The 17,294-nt window shown below is 48.9% G+C and overlaps 1 protein-coding gene across 4 annotated transcripts in view; it reads left to right on the top strand.

Moving 5' to 3' along the window:
- Positions 1 to 12,317, top strand: part of ITGA8 (integrin subunit alpha 8) — a 226,065-nt gene extending 213,748 nt beyond the window's left edge. For 2 of the 4 annotated variants that reach the window (XM_037837633.1, XM_037837631.1), the window contains 2 exons: positions 2,613 to 2,735; positions 4,855 to 8,153. In XM_037837633.1, coding sequence (XP_037693561.1) covers positions 2,613 to 2,735; positions 4,855 to 4,941 — 210 coding nt within the window. In that variant the 3' untranslated portion in view covers positions 4,942 to 8,153. Of the gene's footprint in view, positions 1 to 2,612; positions 2,736 to 4,854; positions 8,154 to 11,961 lie in introns of those variants that run through there. The other 2 variants (XR_005217174.1, XR_005217173.1) reach the window with 2 other exon arrangements.
- The last annotated feature ends 4,977 nt before the right edge of the window (positions 12,318 to 17,294 follow it).

Here is a 17,294-nt window from a genome sequence, read left to right as displayed (position 1 = left end):
TCCAGGCCATGTCGCCAGCACCTCGTTTCCCGAGACCGACCTAGTTCTAATGGTTGGGACATCCAGCTCTTTAAGTAACAGTGCATCCGTCTCCTCTGTCCTGGAAATCTGAAGAAATGCTTTGGGTCATGTCCAACAATTGTTGGTTTTCTGTATTTCCACCGTCTATAGTGTAGCAGCTTCTCTTCCGTGCAGCAGAAGTCTAGGCGAGTTCAGGAAAACACGGAGGGGAAGTCCGCCCGCTGCAGCCGTGGGAGACGGATCTGCAGCCGGTACCGCCCGGGCGTGGAGGGCACCACCCTGGGGCGCCGTCTCCCGAGAGTGTCTCTCCCCTTAGCGAGTTACCTCTGCGGGCGCGGGTGTGACTTGTGTAACCCTAACGTTTTAAGGTACAGAAAGGGCACAGGGTGGCATTTTTAAATGAACCTAATGGTACTGGAAGCAGACTGACTCAGTTTTGATAATGAGAATTTCAAAATTTTGGCACTGATGGGGACAATGATGATCATTGGCTCATTTTTTTAAGTCTCTCCTGTCAGAATTTTGGGGAGCATGAGTAAATGGAAGCCAGCAGGTTTGTAAGATCTACCCGCAAAGCTGCCATCTGCAAAAGGGAGCTGGATAAGCATATGCTGGGAAACATGGGGAACCCTTCAGACACCTTAATTACCTTTTTGTAGGTGCCCTGACTGCTTGTTTCTGAAGCTGGACAGTGTTGTAGACTGTGCATCACAACCTGCCAAAGTCGAGTGACCCAGGAACCTGGCCGAGTTCTCGGTGGTGCTTGCTCATTCCAGCCCTTTTCTTTTTGTTCACCTAACAATGTGTTAGCCTTTATTCTGAGCCCCATTATTGGTTTTTTTTTTAACTTAAAAAACTAGGACAGCTTCCCATGTTTAACAGGAGACAGCAAGAGATGACTTGAGATAATAAAGAGGTGACTTGGGGAGATAGAGAAGCAGCTGTTACCAGACTTCCCATGAATTACCTGCTAGTAAATTTTGGCAAGCTCTAACATGTGCACAAAACACAGACCAAGACTGTGTTGTTTCCTTGGTGGAGTTAGAGCTCAGAAGGAAGAAACCTCAGAATTTTCTGTCGCTCTAGATTTTCTCTCTCCTGAGTCGCTGTAAGTTATCTGTGGACACATGATCACGACTGTCCCTTTCAGTTCAAAACTTCTGCAATTCTCATCACCAAAACTTGTCAGTCTGCTTCCAGTGATATTGTTATTTTCAAACACCACTTCATAGCCTTGTTCTGAGTAGTACATTAATTTCATGCGTCATCAGATGTTTTCACTAAGGGGAAGGAACGTGAAGAGAAGGGATTCAGTTCTTGCCTCCTATGTACATGCCAAGACTCATTTTAGAATAAATTATTAGGCTGCAGAATCCAGGGCCTCATGAGGCTTTGGGGCCTCGGGATGCATTTCTTCGCTGTGCCCGTCCTTGGGGACAAGCGGCGTGGGCCATCGGGACTGTGGGGCGCCGTACTTCTTGCAGACGTGTCGGAGGAAAGTAGATATGCTGGCCAGAAACTCTAAAAGGTGAAGGAAGTCCCAGGGCGCACAGCAGGGCTAGTGTTTTACTCCCTGAGAGCTGAGAAGCCAGGTCGGGTGCAGGTTGGCACGTCCCAGAGCCCCAGCCTGCCCGAGCCCTCTCCTGGCCTGGGTAGGGTGGGATTGTGGCCTGGGGCTCCTGGGTGTGGTCAGGGCTGAGCACACCCATAAAACCAGGAGCACTGGGTCCCCTGTAGCTGGGAAAATGCCTACCACTCTGCAAAACCAGATATGCCCACCTCAGTGGATAACATTTGGATACGAGAATAGTTTTCTCTGTTATTTTACAACAGGTTTTAACAGCATGGTGAGATCCCTCTGTGGTTTCAGTTGGGGTCTGCAGCTCCTTTGCTGCCCGGGCTTCAGAGGCTACCAGTGTGGGGCAGCAGGCACGCTCCTTCTGCTCGCAGTGGGGCAGCAGGCACGCTCCTTCTGCTCGCGGAGGGACACTGAGCCAGCGCGGTCCCGCTGCGAAGCACTCCTTCAGCTCCAGGCTCCCCTGCAGCAGGGGTTCCAGTCCCCAGCTGTTGCTCTAATCAGGCACCTGGAAATTGGGATTAGGATTGAAGGCAGCTCAAATCATCAGGACAATTAAACCTTCGCTAGCTCACTGCAGTGACTCCCATAAAAAGCAGGGTGGTTATGGGCTTTGACAGAGGACAGAAATGTCGGACCTCGTGCACGTCCAGCAGTTTGGGTGGCTCACAGGGCATCCCCCGGTGAGGTGAGCACGGTTCGCTGGAGAGCAGGCTCGGTGTTCTGTGGGGTTGCGCAAAGGGCCCAGCCCAGTCCCGGCTTGTTTCTTTCCAGGGACTTCCTTCCGGGTGACCTGGTGGTGCTGGCCCACCTCCTTTCCGTTGTAGGGCCTCTGTGCTGACCGTAAGCCAACCACCCTCCAAGTTTCCAGCAGACCCGAGGACGTGCTGCAGCTGCTCAGATCTCCCTGGGGTGATTTCACTCAAACAGAGCCTTCCAGAGCCACACTAGTGCTATTTGGGGAGTTACTGCTTAATTTCACCAAAACTCTCAAATTCTTTATTTTCCATTTCAGATTAAGACATCAGTTATTTGGGCAACCCCAAACGTCTCCTTCTCGATCCCGTTGTGGGTAATTATACTGGCAATACTTCTTGGACTCCTGGTTCTGGCCATTTTAACGTTAGCTTTGTGGAAGGTAAGCTTATTTGCTTTCGTTCTCTTTTTGAGTGGAGAGGCTGCTGAAGGGATTTAGAAAGATGTTGCTAGAGATTTAGAAAGACAATGCTAGAGATGCAATTGAGGAAGTTTAACAGTTTGGAGTACATAAAGGGAAAACTGCATCTTATTTGCTTTGGCGAAGTTAATCTGTTAGTGTAGCTGACATTTAAGAAGACTGTGGGCGTTTGCTGCAGCTTTCGTCTTTACATCTCGTTATAAATGAATGCAGTTAGGGTTAGGCTCTGTTAACTGACGCCTGCGATGTCCTTTCCAATGTGCTTGGAGTGACAGTGCTATTATGAGGACTCCTCTCTCTTGTCTGATTGGCCAGTGTCTTAAGCTTGTTACTGACATGGTCCCATCCTCAATCCTTTGAAGTTTTTCTTTACAAGAACTACATAGTGACAACTAATGCAGATCAATTCTGATTTTTACTTGGATCATCAATTAAGTCAAACACATCATACATGTGATAATATTCATAGACTTGTGTCTTAATCTTGTCAATTAGTCGGTCTCCATTAGGAAGCCTTTCAACTTTCACTTTGTGTGTTTTATTGAGGTTTATTCTAGAAATCTATAACAGGAATTAATTCCTGGCCCAACAACCTATAAGATTGCCACTTTTCACAGTTTTCCATTCCAAAGTAGAAACAGTATCACAATTAAATGACTAAGAATTAACCCAGTCACATTTTAGTCAAATGCCATTATTGTGGTTCCCTAAAAACACAATGTATTTTATTAAATAAAAAAATTACTAAATTTAAATTCAGGAGGATGAAGATTCTAGGATCACCTCTTCCCTGAGTTGTTGGTGAATCTGTGGAAAGTCACTAAGACTTCTGTGCCCTGGTTCTGGGGTTGAAATAGATAACAAATCTGGCTTTCCTCCATGTACTGTGTGTTCCACCCCTCTTCTCTGTGACCATCCCCAGCCACCCACAGTGCCCTTGAGGAGGCAATGCCCTGCCCTGGCCAGCAGGCAGCTGGGGGATGATGCTGTGTCCCCAGGACCATACGTTCTAGTTTGCTATTTCTGCCAGAATGCAAAACACCAGAAATGGATCGGCTTTTATAAAGGGGGTTTATTTGGTTACACAGTTACAGTCTTAAGGCCATAAAGTTTCCAAGGTAATGCATCAACAATCAGGTACCTTCACTGGAGGATGGCCAATGGTGTCCAGAAAACCTCTGTTAGCTGGGAAGGCACATGGCTGGTGTCTGCTCCAGAGTTCTGGTTTCAAATGGCTTTCTCCCAGGACGTTCCTCTCGAGGCTGCAGTTCCTCAAAAATGTCACTCTCGGTTGCTCTTGGGACATTTGTCCTCTCTTAGCTTCTCTGGAGCAAGAGTCTGCTTTCAATGGCTGTCTTCAAACTGTCTCTCATCTGCAGCTCCTCTCTCAGCTCCTGTGCTTTCTTCAAAGTGTCCCTCTTGGCTGTAGCAACCTTGCTCCTTGTCTCCAAGCTTATATAATGCTCTAGTAAACTAATCATTGCCCACACTGAATGGGTGGGTCCACATCTCCATGGAAATTTTCCACCCACAGTTGAGTGCATCTCCATGGAAACACTCAAAGGATTACAATCTAATCAACACTGATACATCTACCCACACAAGATTACATCAAAGATAATGGCATTTTGGGGGAACATAATACATTCAAACTGGCACCCCTTATCTAAGGTCCACAGAGAGTCTGTAAAAATGGAGACTCCAGCACTGCAGAAAACCCACCCACCCTTGGATTGTGAAGGACACCTCCCTCAGGTGAAGGACACCTCCCCCAGGTAACAGACACCCCTTCCAGATAAAGGACACTCCTCCCGGGTGAAGAACACCTCCTCTGGGTAAAGGACACCCCCTCAGGTAAACTATACCTCCCCCAGGTAAAGGACACCTTCCCCATGAAGGACACCTCACTCCCCTCTCCTGACTGGGAGAGCTGGGCAGATCATATTCCCAGAGCTCCACATTCCTTAGAAAATGCACAAAGTGAAAATTCAGTGTTATCTGGCATTCTTAGAATGAGGCTTCTACAAGTAGAGGGTTCCAAAAATGACTGTTTTTTGGGACCCATGTTTCCTTTTTGCAGTGCGGATTCTTCGACCGAGCCAGACTCCCCACGGACGACTTGGCTGACAGGGAGCAGCTGACAAGTGACAAAAGCCCTGATGCATGAGAGGGAAGCAAAGACCAGAAAAATGGAGCCCTGGTCCTGCACAAGCGAAGGATGGAGAAGGGCTAGAACAGTGATCTGGAAAACGGAAGACTCCTGCAATCACCCCCTCGTCTGTGCAGCAGCAGCTCTTGGGAGAAGGTTCCGGAGCTGTTACACCCTGCAGAGCCAGCCACCCCTGGAGGAAGCCCCTGAAACACGCAGGGGAACGGAAGTTGCTCTCCAGGTAAACCCAAAGATGACGCATCTGGATTCCTCTAGAATTTGGACAGTGGCCACAGGGGAGCTGACAGCTGGGCAGGAAGGGGCCTCCTCATGGCAAATGCCGCAGGAGACACGTGGTGGGCTGTGGGGGCTGCACACCACCTTTGGGACCCCAGAGAGTGAGGATGGCAACTTACCTGTTCAGTTTCCATCTCTCTCACTGAGAGCCTGGTCGCCTAGAGGATTTGGAGGTTGAGATTGGGGTAGCGAGCTTTTTGAAATCACTGGCTTAATTCCCTTCCAAGATAACCATTTTCTGCAGGTCACTTGCTTAACAGAAGCTTCCTCAGAACTTGGATGGTATTAGGGAAAAGCAAATTGGTGTTAGGGGTCAGTTTCACCTAATACTGTGCATTCATCTACCTGAAATTACTTTTAGCCACACCTCCAGGGACTCATATCAGCTTTATTTAGCTTTGTAAAATGCTGCACTTCTATTTCCTTTTATTTAAAAAATAAATCTTTCCATTGGCTTAGTTAATTCATGAATTTCACGGTACTCTTCACCCTCAGTGGTGTTTAAAAGCAATTGTTAAAATGTTGGGAGTGCGTTAATTTAGAAAGTAGTTAAAAATATAGGTAAACACATTTTAGTATCTATAAGAAACAACACTAATGTTTAGCTTGAGATTAAACACTATTTTCCCTACTATACCTCATACTTAGATACTTGGAGAAATATGTTGAACATAAACAGGAAGGAAATAGAAAGTTATACAGATGTAAGATGAACCTAGAAAAGTGACTTTGAAGGATTTTATTTAAAATTACTTATTCCAACTTTACTGCATTTTTACTGCTGATCTTTATAGTACATCACTTTGAAGAATAATTTGTTATTTAAGCTATTTTCTCATCTTCTTGATTAACTACCACAAAAATACAATTTTTAAAACTCTTGTAAATAATCTACAATATTGTATAATATTATCTTTTTGAGGTATAATTGACCAGCTGAATTCATATAGCCTGTACAACTTTGTATCCTTTTTATAACAAAGAAAAAATACTATGAAGAAATTCTGAGAAAAGAAATGTGCAATATTTTATAGACCCATGTATCTGTGGCATGTTTACACTGGCATTCATTATTTTTGAAAGTGATATCCTGAATTTTGAGTCTGCTAGAACAAGGTGGCCGATTGCAAGGACGAGCCCGGCTCACGGTCCGTCTCACCTGGGGCAGCCGCGTGTCCCTCCTGCCTGGCGCCCACTTGGGCCCTCCCTGTGACGAGTGGGCGGTGAGAACCGCGAGTGGCTCACAGAGGGCGGGGGTCCCACACTGCCCCGGGGCCCTCGGGCGACACCCTCAGGGAGAACGGGGCTCAGACGGTGGCCAGGCAGGGCTCTGCCCCTGAGGAGCCCCGACTCCCGCCCGGTGCCTGATCTGAGTCACGAGAGGCCCCTGGGGAAATGCGCCCCTTCCGAAGGCACTGGGAGCCCTCGGGGCTGGCGTGGGGGTGCTGGGCCTTGCAGACCGAGCCTGGGACCCAGACGCGGGCAGGGGCAGGCTTCACGGGCAGACTCGGCTTCCTTCCCGAGCACCGCACCCCGAGGCATTGCCCGGGGGCCTCGGAGAGAGCTGCCCACTCCACGTGGGAACCCAGCAAGCCCTGAGCTGCTCGCTAGGCTGCCTTGGCTCCAGGAGTTTGTCCGAGAACCTGTCTGTGTTTCCCTTCAAAAAGAGCCTCTTTTAAACTCTTGCAGCTGGTTTTTAAGACATGGAAAATGGGCAAATTACGTTTTATAAACCTGGAGATTTTTATACAGTAAATAATGTGTACTGGTCACCACTGAAACCCCTCTTAGAATTCAACTCCTTTTCTTATTTCTGTAAATACATGTGTAGATATCCATGGAGATTTTCATGAACCTATGTACCTTGTCACTGAGAAAATTGAAACATAAAGAAGATGATGCTCATGGCCTTTCTCACGTGTGTATGGAGGGGCCCCACAGGGCCAGATAGCAAAGGTTTCTTGAGTCTTCACTATAAAAACACTTAACATTGGAAGGGATTTGGAAGAGCAAAAATAAGACGCTCTTGGGACAATGAAAATATTCTCAGCATACCTTGAGGTGATGGTTGCCCAGCTCTCTGAAGGTTCTAAAAGCCATCGAATTGAATTGTACACTTTAAATGGGTGAATGTCACGGTATGTGAATTACATGAGTAAAGAAAAGATGTTAAAGGATGTCCGCCACTCCTAATCCCTGCACCCTTGCACAACTGAATTCTTTTCTCCACTTTGCTTCCATTTTTGTCCCACCTCAATCTCAGCTCCTTTACAAGCCTCCCCTTCCGTCTTCGGCAGGCTCAGCCTCTCCTGCCTCCAGAAGCTTTTCTGGATTGCCTCACGTTGGCTGTCTTCCAGTTGCGCTCGCTCCAGAAGAGCAGGAAACTGTCCTTGCTGCTCCGTGTCTCCTACCCCCAGCACAGCACCTGGTACACGGTGTGGTACACAGTCGGTGCTCAAGAACATTTCTTGAATGAGTATCATATGTGCTCCAGAATAGTCGTGATGAACACCTGCTTTTAGAACCGGCTTTCTGACCAAGCACCAGAGTACACACACTTGTACAGCCTCCTACTAGAGCATCTGTCATGATTACCCAGCGTTCCATTCAATCTGTGGACCGTTTGCTTACCTGCCCCCTTATAGGAGGCTGTTGACAGCTTTCTACACTGACAGGAGTGACTTTGCATAGGTCTTCTTTTTGGTCACTTCAGTGAATTAACTTTGCAAGAGTGTGTGATTGTTTGGTCAAAGTCTATGAACATTTTTGTATTCCTTTCACATGTTGCTGCTTAAGAAGGCTAATTCAATTTGCATCCACCTAAATGTACCAATTCTGTCAGTATTTTCAAATATTTTGGTAAGTGGCTGTTTTCAAATGTTACTTTAACTTGTATTGCACTAGAATTCATTAAATTGAATGAACACCTTTAATCGTGAGTTCTAGTGTTTATCACCCATTCACTACAGACCACGTTGTTGCCGTGCCCGGTGAGACGTGTGCATGCTGGCACTTCCCTCAGGGTGCCCCTGAATCCCGGGGGCACGGCCTGGTTTCTGGTGCTCCCTAAAGCTGAGGGCAAGCAGTAAGACGAGTCCTCAGCTTCCTGTCACTCACACTTGAAAGCATGCCCGTATCTCAAGTTTTCCCAAAACCAAATCCCAGATTCCGTGGAATGAAGGTGAGGTTGGAGCAGCTGTCCTCGTGCAGAGCAGCCGGCGGGGGTCTGAGGGTCACTCCCGGAAGTGTCGCTTCTGGACCCGCCAAGCTACTTGGCCCAGCCCTGCTGTGTGGAGCCGGCACGCGTCACAGGAGGACGGAGGTTCTCACCACGGCTTTCGTGGCTGCTGAATGCTTGGGGTTTGAGGTAGGCAGAGAACCTCCTTCCGTATCTTTGCTAAGTTCCTTCGGTGACTTCCAGCCGTTCTATGCACAGGCGTTTAACAGTGTCAACACTTTCTAGGCTTTGACTTGAGATTCAGGTGCCCGGCTGGGCAGGATGAGGTGAGGGTCCTCCTTGCAGATCCCCTTGCACGTCCCTGTGGCATCTGCACACTCTTGGGTTGGACCTGAAGAGCAGCGCTTTCTGGACCCCTCAGGAAGAGCTAAAACATGGAAACCTTTGCTTGATATCCACGCGTGCCGAGACTGATGTTCTTTTCTCCAGACATGGCAGGTTCTCTCCTTCAGATCTCTGATTCCATTAAAATGCCGATTTCCTCAGCATGAGACGTGAGAAGCATTGAAGACGTAGACTCATTTGGAGGCTGAGCCAAGGTCTCTCAGTGATGCTTGAGTCCATGGTGACCTCAGAGAACCAAGGGCGTGGCAGACAACTCTGCTTGCCATTTCAGCCCCCCCACCCCCAAAACACCATCTGCCTGACACATGGCCTTTTGCAGTCATATGAGCAAGTTCTCTGTTATTTATGACTGCTGGCCAAAATCCACGGGGAAACGTACCTTGTCACCAGTGCCTCTTGATAATAAAACATCTTGCATTTAACTTCTATGGTGCCATAACACGACACAGTAAGAACGCTCCTGATTTCCCTGTGCTGTGGTTTATTCTGCCTGTATGCTGTGCTGTAGAAATAACTAAGTCATCAGAAAGTTGCCCTGCTGTTCAACCTTTAGGTGGGCATTTTTTTAAAGAAGTAACAGAGAACCTTCCTGATTTTAAAGTCTGAGAATTCAACTTTTATTCGCTTTATTGACTGTAGGGTATGTGTGTATTTGACAATTTTTACTTCTATATGAATTTAAAATTCTTTAAATTCTGTATTTCTCCACCTTCAGAACTGTCTGCCATATAAGACACTGAAGAGTAATGCAAGATGGCAAAACCCTTGTGAGTTGTGGAAGGGCTGAAGAGGCTGAAAAGAGAAACTTCATATCAGACTTTTAATTTCTACTCAGCCTCATGTGCTCATGTCCTCATGTGCATAATGGATTTATAGATATGCTTCCCCCTCACTTACCGCCTGCCTGTGCATATTAGAAGATTTAGATAATTATATTTTTCACATGATTTCCTCATCTGCCCTGCTCTGCAGTCTCCTTCCATTCCTTCCATCTTCTCAGCAAATCTTTTGATATCTTTCACTAGTTGCTTTCAGTCACTTCCAGCCATTCTATATGTAGACATATGTGGAGATATACATTCTCTTTTCTGCTTTTTTCCCTTGAAATAAATATCTTATTCTCATGGATAAAGGTGAGTCTACCTGGGTAAAGGTGAGTTTGGGGATGTAAGTGAGTAGCTTTCTCCCTGGCTGGAAAATGAAGGATGCTGATTAGTGAATTGGTGGGAAGTGGAAGGGAAGCCCCTTCCTCTGGGGATTTGGTCCACAGCCCCACTGACCAACACAGGGAAGGCATATGACCCAGAGTCCCAGAGTCGGGCAGAACAGCTACCACGATGCACGACAGAAACCGAGAAATAAGGCTGCGCTGGCTAACTTTCACTGGGCACATGTTGTGTGGCCTGGACCTCACATTTGACCGTGGAGGAGAGTTTGCTGAGCGAGAGGGGACAGGTCCTTGGTGCCACAGCTGGGAATGGGGTGCATGGACCCCGGTCCCCTCTCCAGGCTGGGGAACGAGCGGAGCCGGCCGTGAGCAGCTGACCCACGGAGTCGCCCTCCCTCTCGCTTCTGCCCCACCCATCTGCTCTTCCACTGTCTTCTTCCCCAGGCCTCCTGGGGAGCCACGTCAGTTTCCGTGTGTGTGTGTGTGTGTGTGTGTGCGCGCGCGCGCGCGTGTGCATGTGTGCGTGCACGTGCACGCGTGTGTGTGTGTGCGTGTGTGTGCGTGTGTGTGTGTAGGGGTAGCTCCAGGTGGAGGGCACCACATAATTCCCCGTGACCAGTTCTGGAACTTCAGGAGCTTGTTGGAGCCTCCGAGTCCAAGGCACCTGCAGCACAGGCTGAGCTTCATCCTGAGACAGGAGCAATGAGAGAAGACACCTCCACCCTACCGTGGAGGGCTGGTGGGGTCCGTCGCTGCAGCTTGGAGAAGCGATGTCTGGGGGAAATGTCACTGACTGTGAGATTGTGGAGGACTGTGATGAGGGAGAGGAGGGACAAGTAGGAGGCGCTGAGGGTGGAATAATGAAAGTAACAGCCGCAGAAACAGAAATGCCTGAGCCCCCTCTATTTTGTCACTCGCGTTTCAGGCTAATTCTGTAGGTTGCATGGGCATGGACTTTCACACTCTTTCTCCTTCAGAATCATGACTAGCCCCAAATAACGCATCCATGGTGAATTTTTCCTCAAAATCCCATCCATTGCAATTGTACACCTTTCCTTACTAGAACTCTCAGCTGTGGTACAGCTTTTGCACTGCTTGGGCCTGACAGGGTAGTGACAGCCCCGGACGCTGGTAATGAAGCACGGTCACCGCACTTGGCCTTGTGACCCAAGGGCCATCAGACCACCTGCCGGTGCAGGGCTGAATCAGCCTGTTTGAAGGGGCAGCTGATAGAGGACGGCTGCAATATGGTTGTTTGGGTTTCACTGACCTACCAGTATTTGTTTTTATTTGATTCCTATATGCAAAGCTTTGGAGAATCCACATAAAAATCCACATTTCTGGCCTCTATTGGAAAACTGGAAGATTTGCAGTCGGGCCGTTTTTGTGCAGAGCGGGATGCAGCGGCCCCAGGCGGCAGCCCGCCCAGCTGCTGTGCGCTCACTCGCCAGCCCACTCGCTCCCAACCCGCCCAGCACTTGGAGGCACCTTAACTGGTCGGTCCTCCCACGTGAGGAAGGGCAGCCTCACTGGAGAGGCGTCCACAGCTAAAGGTTTGTTCTTTGATGTTGAGTAACCCACTGACTAGATATGCCTCAACTACAAAGAACTGAAAGGTATAAAATGCAGTCGGGGAGTTTTTAATACATAGATTATTTAAATGTAAGTCAACCACAAGAAGATAAAATAAAATTATTTGGTAAAGATAAATCATTAAAAAGTATTTATACCTTAAAAATCACCTCTAGGTAATATTTAAAACTTAACAGCTAATGTTTTCAGATGATGAAGAGTTTTATCATACTAACTGATACGATGTGATGCACACAAAGCCAGAAGTAAGACTTGTTAAAGCAAAATGCCATAGTAGGATATGTTTTACATATTAGAGTCCTGATTCTAATAGACAGATTCAGGCAGACCCCCTGTCTGTATGGAAATGTAACTGACGGGTCTGGAGTGGAGGTGTTTACCCCGGGTCTCTCTGCAGATGATACGGTGAGTGGTGGAGATGCTCGACCGCACACCGGGATGCGCTGTGCCTGGTTCTTACAAGTGCGAGTGGACCGCAGCAGACAGAGTTGGTGCCTCCTTTCTAAACACCTGCTGATGGCTTTGACCGTTGTGGCTAAGGTGCGTCACTCACAAGAGGCAGGAAACCTGACTGGCTTCAGCAAAAGGCAGCATCGGCTCATGGGACAGAAACGCTCAGGCACAGCCTGACCCAGGACCCCTGTCTGTCTCCCGCTCGTGGCTCTGAGTCTCTCCACGTTGCCTTCCTCTCTCCAAGGGGTTAAGAAGGCTCAAGCCCAAATGCCTCTCTCCCGAAGGTCCCGGGAAGTCCTTCGACTGCCGGCTAGTAGGTGTGACGGGATGCAAGGCTCCAGTCGGCCAGGCCTGAATCTGGTGTGAAGGGCGAGTTGACCCAAAGGCGGTTCCCCAAAAGGGCAGGTGAACCGACAAACGTCTGCTGCTCGTGCAAATGGTGCTCGTCTAGGCTGGCTGCCTCCGGTGGTCCCGGGATTATCTGCTCAGGTTTCCTGGATTCTGCAGTCCTTTGTGCTAAGTCCTTGTCGTGACTCTCTCTCTCATTCATTCAATAAATAGCTGTGGTGTGGCAAGGCCAAGCCCTGCTCAGGCCCGAGCACACAGTGGTCAATGGACGGCCGCTGTCCGTGTGGACCCCGCAGTCTGACGGAAGAACAGACTGAGTATTTGCTACTGGTCTGTTTTTACAGAATGCTTCACGTTTCTGCTCCTTGGTTCAGCAAATGCTGACTGTGTCTTGAGATTCTGCGGCTGGCTCTCTTTTCATAACCTGAGCCCTGTCTACCTTCCCTCCAGGTGATCAGGATGGAGGAAAGGAGGGGCCCTGAGGTAGGAAGAAGCAGCTGAAACATATTCCCAAGACCCAGAAACAGGGTAGTCCTGGCTTTCCATGGGGCATCTTTAAACCTCACCCTCTCCACAGCCCCCAAGATCAGAGGACCGTGGATATCTACATTTTAGTCACTTCACAGCTAACCTCATGGAGGTTAAATTAGTAAGAAGTATAAAACCACTAAGAACAAATTAGAGGGGGAAAGGGGAGTGTGTCCTTAAGCCACTTGAAGGCCAGATAAGGAGGTAATGGCAATTATGGGATGGATTCCCAGTCTTCAAATACCATCTGCCCGTAACTCAGACACCAGCACTTGAGGAGCTTTGAGTGCTTAATTCAGTCCAAGTCTAGGCCACGGCGTGTAAAAGGTGGTGAAAGCGCGGCTCCCCTTCACGGGGTGGTGATGAGGTTACTTCCAGAGGAGTTCAAAGTGTAGGGCAATTCTAGGACACAGGTCAAGGGGTTTTGTATACAGTCACTAAAAATTCTTTCAAAGCTTCTGCAGTTCAAATCACATTAATGTCTGCTTTATCCTCCTTATCTCACAAGAATCATTTTCCCTTAAAAACATGACCTTGAAAAAATCCTTTTAATCATGCGTTGACAGCAGCACCGTTTACTCCCTCCTGCTCTAATTCACTTTTCTCCCCAACAGAAGTAACACAAGCATTCATGCTGAAAGATAATTTTGAGCTCCAGTACATGGCCACAAACTTTAAATCTCACTGCGCGCCTTATGTTGCTGGAATAATTAGTTAATGTTTGCCCACAATACCAAAATGAGCAAGTAGCTACAACTAGAGATTGTTCAATATATTTTCTTATAACCCACAGGTTTGGGGCTGGGTTACCAACAAATCCTATCACATGTGTCAACCTTAGTTGCTTTCCTCTTATCTAAAACTTTTCTTTGTAGTTTTACATTTTCATGCAATCTGTTTCTATTGCTATCCTAACCAAAGTCCCACAGGAAACTTCTACAACATTCAAAGGACTGAACTGAAGAGCATTAGAAGGATCATTTACAGATGGCAAATGAAAGAGCAGGTGGACTAAACACTGTGACTTCCCTTCCTCGCATCCTCCGATCCACCAACAAATACCCAAAGAGACCCCAGAGGGCAAAGCCCTGGGCCAGGCAGGCCTCAGTGGTCGGCCCCAGGACACGGAGCAGAGTGTGTCCTGGACGATGGCCACGGGCTGGGGCCTCCTGGGGCTCAACACCGCGGCTCCCCTCCCAGGGCGATGGCGACCCCGGGAGGACTGGGAGTTCACGCTGGGTGCCTCTTTCATGGAGGATCTAGAGTTCTAGCTCATATTGTTCACAAAAATGAATTCCAAATAGGGTAAAGAGAGGGAAAAGGTACCACACGGGTGTTAAGATAAAGAGTTGTTAATAACCTCAGGATAGAGAAGGCCCCCTTATGAAAAACTCAAATGCAGAAGCTCTAAGAAGAAAGATTAGTAATTTATTATGAAAAATTCTTTAACTTCCTTATTACACAAGCCAGCAAAACTTTAAAACAAGCAGCAGATAAGAAAATATTTGCAACAAATAACATGAATGGCAATTTTTTCATATGGTGCTGATTTTGTGCTGGATGCTGTTGGAATCTGTCCCAATTCATTTAATCCTGCAACATCGATGCCCGGTGGGAGCTGTTATCACCCCTCCCACTTCCCAGGCGGGAAACCGAGGCCCAGAGAGGACCGTGACCCAGCCGAGGTCACACGCTAGTGAGCGGCACAGCCGACAGGACCCAGCAGCCGGGCTTCAGAAACATTCTCTCAACCTGTGCCCTGGCATCTTCTCAATGCTACTGAAACAGATGCTGAATTTATAGCCAGAATATAGACATTCTAAAATCAGTAAGAAAAAATAACCCAATAGAAAAATGGACAAAAACACTTAGTAGGCAACTCACAGAAGAAAAAATTAAAATCAATAAACATAGAAAACCTCATTAGTAATTAAGGCAATGCAAATCTTTAAGTGAGATTTCATTTTTTACCAATTACATTAGTAAAAATTAAAAAGATTGATATCATGCCTTGGCAAGGAAGCAGGCTCACGTCCCGTGGTTGAAATGGAAGTTGGTAGAGCTTTAGGGCGTATCTAATATGTTAACCCTCCATTAACTTTGATTCAGTGACAGCCGAGCTTGCTATCCATGCTGGTTTGCTAAAAATGCAGGTTTCTGGAGCCACCCCCACCCCCAGGAGATGCTAAGTTTGGGAACTCTTAGCCCAGGTTTAACGCAGCAGTGTGGTGCCTGCTGAGCCCCACTCCCTGCCCTCCGGCCTCAGAAGAGGGTGTCTGCCCCAGGGTGGGCCTGTCACGTTCTCCATCCTGGGGAGCTTGGATCCAAAGATGCAAAAGCATCTCCAAGTATGGAACTGGACCGCAGGGAGGATGTGCAAGCCGAGGGGTGGAGGGTTGCCCAGTGGAGAAGAGGGGCAGCTGTGCTAAGAGAAACCCCACTCCCAGGTTAATTTCTGCCCAGGCACCGTGAGCCTTCCTGGTCAGGCGCACCCATCTGCTCACCTCCACGCTGTGCTCGGGTCGGAGTGGCTTTCTTCTGCAGCTCTGCCCCTCCCTGGGTCCCCGGAGCCTTTCCCACTTGGCCAGTGGATGGGACGAGAGAGCACACAGAAAGATTTTACAGCCCAGTTCCAGAGTAGCAGGTACATTCAGCCCACGTGCTGGGAATGCGTATTCTATCTACCGGCCTCAAAGAAAATGGGGTCAGGCGAGCACATGGTCTCTGCCACAAGCTCCAAAGAGAGAATTTCAAAGAACAGTTGCAGGGTCACTAGGTGCTTCAGTCCCTGACCCCAGGCCCCCTGGGCCTGCCGCACTCTCTGACCTTGAGGACCTCCACATGTCCTTGGATTCTAACAGTTACCTCGTTGTCGTTCTCTCCCCTTGGTTTCTCTTTCTTGCACACATGACCCCTGGTTATGGCAAACTCTTCCAGCCATGTCCCCAGGGCCTTGGCCTTTCTCTCGAGTGTGTGACCTCGGCTCCCAGGATCCTGCAGCCTCTTGCTTCCCGGCCCGTCTCTATGTTTCCTCCTGGTGCCCTGACAAGGAGCCTCCTCCCTGCTCATCGACACTGGGGTCCCTGGGTCCTCAGGCCCTTCTCTCCCCCAGATAAGTCTCCTCCCAGAGTCTGCTCCCTTCCCAAGCTGCAGTTCCCAAATCCCCGCCTCCAGGCCGGCCCTCACCCCTGAGCTCCAGGCAGGAAAGCCCAGGACTGTCTTCCTTGCACTCCCACGTGGGTCCTGGCATGCCCCTCCGCACGCTGCCTGCTAAGCCTTCCCTGCTGGTCACTCAGGCATCCCGGGCATCCTCTGACCCCTCTCTCCCCACCAGGGTCCCAGAGAGACCCTCGCTGTGCCGCCTGGCCCAGGCCTGCCATGACTTTTCACTGTCGTGGCCACAACAACTTGCTCATAGCTTTTTCTACCTTCAGTCTCATCTTTTCTCTGCCCGTTTGCCACATGGACCATTCCCCATGCACATCTGAGCAGGCCCCACCCCACCATTCCCGAGACCCCACATCCCAGACCCCGGCCTGAACCGACGTCCTCCACATGTGGCCTGATTCCACTCACCAGCCGGGCTCAGTTCCAACACCGTCACCTTCTCGATGCTCCTGTTCTGGGCTGGGGGACCCTCCTGTTTTCCTGCAACGTCACAGAGAGTCCCCTGCCCGGTTGTCAGCCCTGAGTGCAGGGACGGCTTTTGGCCCATGTCAACCCTTCTCAGCCACCAGGGCAGCCGTGACTTCCTAGGGTACATCCTGAGAACAGCTGCCCGTCAAAAACCAACCCAGCAAACAGTAAGCGATGCACATGGATGCGTTCACCACACACCCATTTGTTTTAGTTGGCTAAAGCTGACGAAGGGCAATGTACCAGGATTGGACTGTCTTTTAACAATGAGGATTTATTAGTTAGCAAGTTTACAGTTCTAAGGCCATGAAAATGTCCAAATCAAGGTACTATCAAGACAACACCTGGACTCAGACGACAGGCTGCCGGCATCCAGGGCTCCTCTGTCACATGGAAGACACGTGGCCGGCGTCTGCTTGTCCTTCTCTCCTGGGCCCTGCTTTCAGAAAGGCTCTCTCGGTTTCTGTGGGTCGTTCTCGCTTCTCCTGGGGCATTTTCTTTCTAAGCTCGCTCTCACCATGAGTTCTTCTAAAGGATTCCAGTAAAGGATTAAGACACCCCCCCCGAATGGGTACAGTCACATCTGCATAGAAACAACCTAGTCAGAAGGTCCCACCCACAACAGGTGTGCACCTGAAGATCAGGCTGAGAGAATGCGGCTCTCTGGGGTGCACAGCAGCTCCCCCCAGCACACGCGGGAGGCACACAGCAGCACTGCTGGACCTGCTCTGCGGGGGAACAGTGCTTTTGGCTCCTGGCTGCCCC

This window comes from Choloepus didactylus, chromosome 5 (genome assembly GCF_015220235.1).
Source record: "Choloepus didactylus isolate mChoDid1 chromosome 5, mChoDid1.pri, whole genome shotgun sequence".
NCBI lineage: Eukaryota > Metazoa > Chordata > Mammalia > Pilosa > Megalonychidae > Choloepus > Choloepus didactylus.
The sequence above is the reverse complement of the archived record's forward strand: the minus strand, read 5'-3'. Positions and strand labels throughout refer to the sequence as shown.